This window comes from Propithecus coquereli, unplaced genomic scaffold (genome assembly GCF_000956105.1).
Source record: "Propithecus coquereli isolate 6110/MARCELLA unplaced genomic scaffold, Pcoq_1.0 Scaffold68, whole genome shotgun sequence".
Taxonomy (NCBI): Eukaryota; Metazoa; Chordata; class Mammalia; order Primates; family Indriidae; genus Propithecus; species Propithecus coquereli.
This window is the reverse complement of record NW_012152840.1, coordinates 5,496,430-5,507,510: the sequence shown is the minus strand read 5'-3', so window position 1 is coordinate 5,507,510 and position 11,081 is coordinate 5,496,430. Positions and strand designations below refer to the sequence as shown.

The 11,081-nt window shown below is 37.3% G+C and overlaps 1 protein-coding gene across 1 annotated transcript in view; it reads left to right on the top strand.

Annotated features, from left to right (window-relative positions):
* ARHGAP18 (Rho GTPase activating protein 18) overlaps nt 1-10,869 on the top strand; it is a 175,545-nt gene extending 164,676 nt beyond the window's left edge. The window contains exons 11-13 of the mRNA XM_012660793.1: nt 5,499-5,623; nt 9,401-9,462; nt 10,682-10,869. Coding sequence (XP_012516247.1) covers nt 5,499-5,623; nt 9,401-9,462; nt 10,682-10,773 — 279 coding nt within the window. The 3' untranslated portion in view covers nt 10,774-10,869. The remainder of the gene's footprint in view (nt 1-5,498; nt 5,624-9,400; nt 9,463-10,681) is intronic.
* The last annotated feature ends 212 nt before the right edge of the window (nt 10,870-11,081 follow it).

Sequence of the window (11,081 nt, the reverse complement as noted above, 5' to 3'; positions counted from 1 at the left end):
GAAATATTCCACGCTGCTCACCACATCTGGCCTCATTGGTCAAGGAAACAAAAGTTCTCTCTCACAGGGTGAACTTCAGTGTTAACCTGGGATGACCTAGTGCCACATCTTTAATTTACAGTGGAGGAACACGAGGTTTAGAGAGCTTGTGTGACTTGCTAAATGTTCCTGAATGATCTTGTGACATTTTCAGGTTTAGGGCCTTGGACATGAAAAAGAAATCTGTTGCTGCCACCAGAAGAATCCTGGAGTTGGTAGCAGTGCGGGGTAGATGCTGGGTCAGCTGTGGCCAGGGTTACATGCCTTTAGCTACAACTCGAATTGACAGTCGCATCTCTGGTTTCATTTAACAGCTCTCACTCCAGACCATTGTCACAGGTATGGTTTCAAGCATCTGCTTCAGGTCTGGAAACAGTGTCTGGATTTACTTAGGGACCCATGTGGAAAATCAAATTACAATGTCAAGCACAAAATCTTATTTCTTTTTATGACATTCTCTGATTTTTTTATGGTGTGTAAAAAAATAGCATATTAAAAGAAAAAATATCAGAACTTATTTTATTAGAAATTAAATGGTTATTAACTGTGGAAGTTATTTAAGGCCCTTCTTTAAAATTCTTTCAATCTGTGACTTAGATAATAAATTAAGGCATTTGGATAACAAAGACCCAATTATAATCAGAACACAGACAGTTCAAGATAGGAGAGAATTCCTTCTATATCACCACCTCCCAGTATTGTCAATTCAGACTAGGGTGACGAAAGTGCCATTTCAGTTTAAGATACCTTGCTAAAATGTCCTTGTTTAATTTTCTAAAATACGTGTTATATCTGGCCTTCTTTTAGAAAAAGCTGTATTTCCAATTGGCCCTTTTGAAGATAAAAGCTTTTTCTGTAGCATTAAAAATGTCAGCTTTACATTTAAATTAGCTTTTAATGAAAAAGAAAAAGAAATTAATGTCTATTCTAAAGTTCTGACATTACATTTCTAATCATTAGAGTGCAAAAATATGAGCAATGCAGTGTTTATACACTATAGAATACTAAAATTGTTTAATCAGATAATAAAATCAGATTAAAAATATATACTTTAGTTTAATATGTAAAGCATGTGAGGACCATATGAGATCATTTTCTCTATTACAATAATTTTGCATGCATAAGAAATTAACACTCTTGAAGTTGTAAAATCCTCTGTGACTAAACTTTAATGGTATGTTAGTCAAATACTGCTCTTCTTCAGCCCTGCTGTATAGCACATAACTTCAGTTCACAGGTACCACTGCTCCCCCTCAAAATGTAGGACACAGAGTCACAGCTGTTAAACCAAAAAATGTGAAATAGGTTACAAAGATTATACTGAGCACAGACTCAGCTATTATTATGGCTCAAGTTAAGAACAGACTGTTTGGCTTAATGATCAGGCGTGTTGTGTCTTTTCAAAGCTTGGCAGCTCAATGTAATTAGTGTACTAATAGCTTCCGTATTTGATACAGCATGATTCTAGAACTTACTAGTGGTTGTCATATACCATTTAAACTATATCTTGGGCATCAATTTATTGTTTATCATCTTTGTGTAAAAATATCAGTTTGGGCTTCCTTGTCAAGATACCCAGCAAAAACTTTCCAGAAACGACTTTTAAATTCTTCATCTTTACAATTACATCTACTGGTTAAACTCATTTCTACTCCAAAGATAAAGGGCATGGTAGATTCATATTGAGTCAGACTCTCAGTCTCTACATTGTTGTGAGAATCTGGGTGGAAAGATTTACCACAGAAATAAACAAGCTAAGAACTGTTTCTATCACACAGACAAGACACACACACACACACACACACACGCACACACACGCACACACACGCGCACGCACACGGCTAGAATACAGGTTCCTAGTTGTCAGGGAATATAGCTCGTCAGCTTAGGAAGGTGCTCTGTGCTATTGGCCTAATGAAAGGCTTTTCACGGTATTGATATTCCAACTTTATGTGAAACAAGTCAAAATTTTTCCAGTTAGTAGTTTGGGAAGGGCTGACACTGAGCCAGAGCTGGTTCAGCCCCATCCGCTGCTCACTGGGGCAAGGGGAGGTGGGAAATGTTTTATTTCATAGCCATAGGGAACCCAGGGGAGAATTCCCATGCCACTCCCAAATTGGCAAAGGCCAGCCTCTGTCCTCTATAATATGACAAGCATCTAACATTAGACATATACATGAGAACCCTCAAGTGCCAGCAGGTCCTAATACCTGGGACTCTTCCTTTAAAACTCTTAACTATCAGAAAGACCCTGGATTCCTATGGCAGATGAGTGTTCTCTCCGCAAGTCCTGACACCACCCTCAACTCAGTGCTGCATTTTATAAGGAAGCAATAGCTGTACTCTTCAAAACTATGATCCCTGAACTCACTTAGAAAGCATAGACCTATGGTCATATTATTAGAGGCTTTCAGCTCTTCATGAGATGTCTTGAAGGGGAGAAGAGACTACACCCCCAAGCAGATGGATGCTAATGTTGGCTTTTCTGCTTGGGTTCCTGCAGGAGTAAATGACTGAATTATCCTCTTGTAGCTTCTAATAATTCCTTTCCTCCACTTTCTTTCCATTCCTGTCTTCTTTTGATAATAGAGAGAATAACATGTGGTAAATAGAAGCAACTTGGTTTTTTTAGACATGTTCCTAAGATGATTTTTTTGCCATGAAGGAAATGTATGTTGATATACTTTCTTTTATTTTAGATAAATTTTACTATTGTTAATGTATCATTTATAGTAAAAAATATTTCTCAGTGACTCATTTAATCAATAATCTTGATGGGTGGCTACAGACATGTGGCATGTAACTAGAATACAGGTGTCATATATTAGGACCCCATCATACAGCAGATTCAATGGAACAAATAAATTCCTTTTGACCCTGTGGATCATGGAAGATTCCATGAGGTATTTGAGCTGGGCTTTGAAAAATGGGTAGCAGAGAGATATTTCAGAATGGGAGTAGGACATACACAGAGAAGGGAAACTGTGGGGTGTTCATAGCAAAATTTGGCCTTTTTAAAAATCCAAACAGTAGAAGGTTCCACAAGGTATAGTGGGGGGAAAGGCAGGGAGAAGACTATGGTTGGCATCCCCCTGAGCTCTCTATGGTAGTACATTATTTTTCTGAATCATTCTGGTTTTATAACTCATTTATTGTGGACCTTCTATATATAAAAACTTAATCATATCATCTTACTTTAAATGTCAGCATAGATTTGGCTGCCTTTTTGAATTCTAGGGTTGGGTAAGATGTAATTATGAGAACAATTTTTGTCACTATTACTGTCATCAAACAAAACTTATATGTAAGGATATTTGACAGTATGACTTGACCAGGATTTCCTAACTTTTTAACATCAGCATAAAGCATATGGTTATCTGTAAACCTTGGCCTGCCATTCAGGTCCCTCCACAAAATAATAGTAATGATGATGATGATGATAATAATAAACAGAATCCAAAGTTGCCAATATTGTAGCCCTTACTGAGTAGATAAAGGGTTTTATGAGCACAGTCTCAATGCTTCAAATGTTGCTGTTACAGTTTTCAGTCTGACGTTAGTATCAGAGTGTCAGCTTATTGTTTTTTTACCTCTTATGAGGAAACAGATAGGTGAGGCCATACCAGCAGGTAGAAGGGCCACTATAGGAAATAAGCTAGAGATCAAACCCAAAAGCAAAGTTCATATACTAGTTTACATAGTCCCTGAGTTTTTAGTTACACCATTGATTCAGTAATTTTTTTGAAAGGGAAAAGGTAACACTACCACATGAAATGCCCTATCCGTTGTATGAAGTGTTGTATTTTCCAAAGTATTACAAATGAATAGTATAGTTTACAAAGGTGAACTATACTGGCATCCTAGGAGCAAGGTCAAGGTCAAAGCCATAGACAAGATTAAGGGATCAGGCCAAAGTATGTGACCCAAAAAGTAGAAGTCAAAGAACCAAGCTAAGGGTCCAGGCTGGATAGAGAGATTGAGCAGGAGTTGAGGGGGCTGAGCAGGGTTGGAATTGGGGGTATGGAATTGGGATGCTGGAGTTAGGGTGTCCTTTAAGGATTGAGTTGAACATCATATTCCCTGGAAGGGAAGTTAGGTAGGACACTACGACCACAGTTCCTCACCCAGCAGGATCACCCGTGGGAAGCCCCAGAAGACTGTCCAGGTTTGGAGTAAGTGTGCGCTGTGGCCTCTACTGAGTGTTCAGGCGAGGGTGGCAGGGTTTCTGAGGCTGGCGGTCAGACCCTCTTTTGTATGTTCACAGGGCTGGCCGCTGTTTGCGGTCTGTGGACTACCCGATCCTGTGCTCACTGCACAGTCTTATATAGTGTTGCTTCTTTTCTTTGTTATTCCCACACTCAAACTCTGATATTACTGAGAAGCTATATTAAATCTTTTGGGGACACCTACAGTTTTATGCAGCCCAATTCTAAAGGGATATTATTTTTGTTGAACTTGGAAAGAAAGCATATTAATGGTGTCTGTGGTGTATCTGTGTTTGATGTTTAAAAATGAAAAGCAATTCAAGACCGTGTACATTAAAAAAAAGACATAGTGTGGGCAGAAAAATAATATCGTGCAATAAAGGATTTGTGTCTTATTTATCTACTCGGTAAGTAGACCTAGCACAATATCTGGTACTAAGTAGATGCTTAATAAATTTTAGTTCAGTTGAACAGGTATTTGTAGTATTTAAAGCATTGTCTTAAAACCTGATTTGTGCATGCTGTTTGTTCTAAGATGTAAGACACATGGTTATAAATAATAAATTAATATTTGTTTTAGCAGAACCATTTAGGAATTAATTAAGCTTAATATTTTTAATGCTATAGCTGACATTTTCATATTACAAACCTCATAAACTTTCACTGATATCCCCAAATTCATAAAATATTCTTCACATCCATGGGCAACGGGCTTAGGATTGGTCATCGTAAGTTCAAAGTATAGAGTCAAAAGTGTAAGCTCATTAGCCAAATGGGGAACAGACACAATGCAAATAGATTAGGAAAGTATGTTTCTTTTTTTTTTTTTTTTAACACTCTGGGACAAAAAATTTTTGTGAAATTTTGTGAATGTGCAGGAAGATTTTTAAAACACACACAAAGTAACTTCTTTCTGATTCAATTTCATAAATTGCTACATGAAGAAGCACCCTCTAGTAGGTAATACTCAGAAATCAGCAGTTAATATGGCAGTAATGGTTATTGCTGTCATTCTTTACATCTTTAAAAATAATTAAGCATTACTGCACAGGCATTATAAAGTTCCCCTATCACCATTAAGAGGATATTTGAGGTTTGATGTAATTTAGCAAATTACATTATACAGTAGTTAAGGTTTTTATGTAGTGAAGTAAAATGCATAGTAGTTAAGCACACTTACCATATAATGCATTGTACAGAGTTACATGTTCCAGCTGCTGCCAGCTTTGTTCCAGTGTCATTATTGCTTTGCAGGCTGACGTTCCTCAGGGAGTGATTCGAGTGCAAGCTCCCCATCTTTCGAAAGTTTCCATGGCAATACAGCTAACTGAAGAACTAAAAGCCAGTGATGTACTTGCCAGGTTTCTCAGCCAAGAAAGGTAGAGGCCTGTTTTGTGTTAATTATTCCATGGTATAACTCACTTGCTCTTCCTCCCTTTCCTCCTCTTCTCCTTCCTCCTCCTCTTCCTTACTCTCTCTCTCTCTCCCCCTCCCTCTTCCTCTCTCTCCCTCTCTCTCTCTCTCATTTTTTTCTTTAACTATGGGGTTGTATGAAGCGCTTAAAAATTTTGTCTTCTCAGCAGAAGAGCAGAGCAGGCTGAACAATTAGACTGTTGGAATGAGTTTGGTTCATTTGATGCAATTTGTGTTCAGGTTGAGCCTGATTCAGACAGGCTCTCGAGCATTCCTTCACTGTGCCTGCGATGGGCTTTGCAAAGGAGGCCACTCAGTGTTCTTACCAGAATATGTTGATTGGAGGTTAATTACTCTTTGTAGGCTGTAAGGAAAATTACTAATTAGGATGCAGTGGGATTAAAATAAAAGGCACAACTTAATATGTGAAATGTACAGAATAAAAAATACACAAATTTGAAAACAAAAATCCATGAAAAACTGAGAGAGGACAACCAATCCCTTGAGCTCTCAAGTCCCAAGGGGAGAACATACCGTCCTCATTAAGGTCAAGTCCTTCACCTCTATTTTGAGATTGATGGGGCAGGGAGAGTCCTTTGAAAGCTGTTAGCCTCCCTCTGACTATGTTAGAGCATGCACTTTCCAAAACGTCTTGCACTATCTTTCCTTGAATTTTAGAGGTTCTAGCAAGTACATTGAGTTTTCATTTTTACCCTTTGAATTCTTGTTTTTAGCTAAAGTCATGTTTTCCTGCCCTCCCCACCCCCATTTTCACTCATTGAAACAAACAAATTTAAATTTTTAAAAAGAGGGAAATCCGAGGCATCAACATCTTGCTTTATGAATACTCTCTTTTTGGACTTTTCTTGAATTTAATCTCATTCTAATATTTGGGAGCTTCAATCAAGCTTTCTGCCAAAGCTTCTCCAATTTTAATACAGTATCACAAGTATTTAATATGTTTCTGCTCTGTTTAAGGCCTTCTGCTAGCTAGGTACTGCAAGAAGGAGTATAAACGTATATTTTAAAGTACCTTCCCTCAGGGTTTATAAATTGGGAGAAGGGATGAATCTGTGCAGCTAACAGATGGTGTTGAAATGGAAGAGAGGCTTATTGGTAATATCTGGGCTTTCAGTAACCCAGCATAAACTTCCCTTGCAATAACACTCTGATGTAAGTACTGTTATTACTTACTTTTTACTGATAAGAAAACTGAGATTTGCAAGGTCACGCATTTTTCATAGGTCTGGAATTCTAAGTCTGTGGTTTCTGTCTCCAGAGGCAGTCCCTTAACCACTCTCCACACTGGTGGCAGGGTCTAGAGAGCATCCCAGATCTGGGGGCCACTGGTGCGAGTCTGGGAGTAGATGGTTCCTTGAGATTAAGTCCTGGCAGTGGTAGAATTTCTCAGGTGTCTTTGCTCCCTAAGGGGTCTTTTGGCTTCACTGGAGTCCATCCACTTCCTCCCTATTCCCTGTCTTCAGTTTGTAGGTACCAGCTTTTGCCATTCTTCCCACCAGGGATGATGTCCCATCCTCTCCCAGAATGTGTACCTGAACATCTGGCCAGACTTCAGATTTAAGCAGCTCCTCCATCTTCCAAGCTAGACACAGTTAATTTACACAGTATTTACTTTCAGGACGCAAGTGCTCGATTTAGTCTGTGCCTTTGTTCTTCTATTTGCTGATAATATAAGATGTGACTATGAAGTTGTATCATATCTTCAACTGTGACTAATATTAATATTTAGGCCATTACATGAAACAGTAGTAGATGTATTGTTATAGAAAGCATCAGCTTTGTCATAACTGCCCTTCACATATTTAGATTTTCTGTTTGTGTCCCTCTTATTAAACAAGAATTTGCTACCCCTTGGTTCCTTCTTCTACCTCCTCTCTCCTCTGTCCTCCACCCAGAGCGAAGTCTGGGAAACCTCTCTCTCCATTTACCTCTTTTTCCCTTTTCCTTATGCTTCGGGATGCTGGAGACAGACATTCAATGTGGATTCAAAAGCTAGCAATTCCTGTTTCACTTTAGGCTAGTTTTATGGTCTCTTTAAGTCCAAGTTCCTCATTTGTACGAGTGGACCTACCTTAGAGTCTTGCAATAATTAACTAGGAAAATGACCAAGAAGCACAGAGCACTGTCTGTCTGGGCCACATAGTAAGTAAAATCCTCAGTAAATGTTCATATATATCTTTTTTTCTTCTACCACATTCCCGTGCTTCTCCCATTTGTATTCCACCTGTGTTGGAACAGTTGGAAACCCTATTTCCTCCCATTCTTTTCCTCCCCCCACTTTCTCAACTGGAGCCAATGAACACATGAATGACAAAAAATAAATGTACAATCAATTGCACATTCATCCACCAGTCTTTGATAAAAGATTGTTGCCTTTTCTTTATTTATGAATTTGTTGATTAGTATTGTGCAAAAGCTTGCATATACCCGGAAATTCAGTTCAAGTTTCTTTAAAGTGGAGCAAGAACATAGATTCTTGAGAATCCATCTGAGAGCAATATCTGTATTTTTTTTTCCTTTTAATCAAGTCTCCTGAAACGTTCAACTTGGTTTTCACAGAAACAGCGAATCTTTTTATACTCATGGTTGATTAGGTTATGTACTATGTTGTAAATAGAAATAACCATTATTAAATTATTTAAATAAAAAAAATAAACCTACACCTGGTTGGAAACAAAGTGAGTTGACTCTTGGCTAGGATGCAGTGCCGCAGGTAGAACTTGAGAGTGAGGGCACGTACAGCCCTGAGCATCCAGGGCGCCAGAGACACCAGCTGGTAGAGAAGGGGGAGAGAACCAGATGAGCCATTCTGTGGTCGGTTAGGAAAACTGCTATTGTAACCATATTCCTCCTAACAGCTTGAATACAAGTCAGACCTGGTTTTCTCTTCTTAGTTCTAGAGAGAGTCTTCAGGGCCTTATAGTGGTGGTTCGCAGACCTTTCCATGCATCAGAATCCACTGTAGAGCATTTCAGAGCAGATTCTTGGGCTTCATCCTAGACCCATTAAATCAGAGTTTCCAAAGCTCTAGATCTGAATTTTTTTGCAGGTTTCTTAGGTAATTGTTTTACAGAAAGATTTGAAACCCCCTGCGTTTGACCAATTTTTATGTTTGAACCTAATGTTCTAAAAGAGTTTATTCTTTGAAGAGTGTAAATCTGTAAACATAACCTGCTCGGTAAAGTCAAGTCCTCGTAATGACATAATTTACTTCTGCTGTCAGTGTTTGTACCTCCCGCGTTTGAACAGCCAACACAGAGCACGCCTTATTCCTTACATTCATCTTACACACTATTAGAGGTGTCAGCACAGCAAACCCATGATAAATACTTACTGAATAAGCACAATGTGAAAACTAAGTTGGAAACATTTCTTTCTATAGTTTTATGAAGACCATTTTGGCCCCTATGCATAGTAGCTAATCATATTAATAATTTGATTGGCAGCTAAATGTTAACTTTTCAATTGTCCAAATTTAGATACTGATTTATTACTTTGCCTTCAGATGTATGTTTCCATTTGTTTATTTTAATTTACAGGTGTGATACTTTTATTACCTATTCAGCATATTTAACAGATGGGAAAATACAAATGTGTAGATAATTATGGTGTGTCTAAGTTATGAATTTTCCATACCAGCCAGAATTCCCCAAGCATGTTAAAGTGATTTACTTGCAAGCTGTTTGATGATACAACTAATCAGTTTGTTTTGTCCTTAATAGTGGGGTTGCCCAGACACTCAAGAAAGGGGAAGTTTTTTTGTATGAAATTGGAGGAAATATTGGTAAGCACGTTTTTTTCTCTTTGCATTCCATATGCTGATTTGACATTGCCAGCGATTATTATTTATATCTTTGGAGGGGAAAAAAAGGAAATCAGAAGTAAAATGTTACATGCTTTGTAGTTGCTGAATATTGTGGGTTTGTTTAATGGTCTGACCTTTCTCTTCAGGCTCTGGTTGAGCTCCTTCTGTACAAATGCCCATCTGTGTTCAACCTCAGCAAAGTCAAGTTCCCTATATGATAGGAGTGACTTCCAGAATGGTTAATGATGCAAGTTTTTCAAAACTTCTTTCTTTTTTGTACACTCACATCACATAATAAAGGAAGTAGTAGAGCTTATTTGAGACTAAGATAACACTTTATTATGGTACCGTATTAGATATTTTTAGTAAAAACATGAATAATTTTGGCCATAGTTGATTTCCTGCTAAATTTTATACACATACTCACTCTCTCTCTCTCTCTCTCTCTCACTCTCATTAACATTAGTAATTTAGGAAATAGAAATAGAATAAATGAAGTAATTTTGACTGTGTTCTATAATTTATTTTGCCCTTTCATAATTATCGGTGAGTCTCACTCATCTCTTTTTTAAAATTTAAAGGAAACTTTCTATCTTTTTTTGACTCTGAAAATGGTAAGGGCAAAATTGTTAAGAAATAAATGAAATAATGTTGAATTCAAAATAGTAATTGAAAATAATTTTAAGATGAGTTTTGTAGAATTTTTTTCTGGGACTTAAAACTGTTAGTAAATATTGAAAGTAGAATATAAGAATATGAAGGCTCATTCTTAAAATTTAAATAAACCACAACTCCACTAGAAACCTGAATCGTTAACTTTGTTAGTAAAGCTTATGTAAATATGAATATATTTGATTCTTCATTTACTCTTAGATCTTGGAAATTGAGTGTAGTTTCTTAGGTGGATTCAAAACCGTTGCCAGTACTAATAAAGGTGAATACGGTTTTAAGAAACCATTTAAAGCCCATTGTACAAATTATTTTCAGTATCCTAAATTAATGTGAAACCTGTTCATTTAGAGAAAGACTATCAAATGGACTTTTCCAACATTTTGGCTGATTCTCATAATATTATGAGAAACAGGAAACAATGAGAAGTAGTTTGAAGTCTAAGACTTAAGCGTTAAATCATTAGGCTTACGTTTAAAATTTCATCCCAGTCTACCCACTGTATTAAACCGATACATCTCTTTAATAGGGGAACGCTGCCTCGATGACGACACTTACATGAAGGACTTATACCAGCTCAATCCAAATGCTGAATGGGTTATAAAGTCAAAGCCATCGTAGGAGACTTAACGAGCTGCAGATAACCACCGTGGGGACTTCTGTAATGATTCTTGCTGAGTCAAGAGTGTAAATAAAAGAAATGGCAGGACTCTCATTCAACTGTACCCAACTATTAAAAAGTGACACTCTCAAGCCTTAAAAAGTCATAGATTTATGCTGCTGCCAGAATTATGTTAATTATTATTAATATTATTATAAAACAAATATTTCTGGAGTGGGAGGAAAGAAGGTTAATTAACTTATGTGCTATTTTTATATTCTCTGTGAAATGTGTCCAGATGTGACAGTTTTTTTTTAATATGAAAATA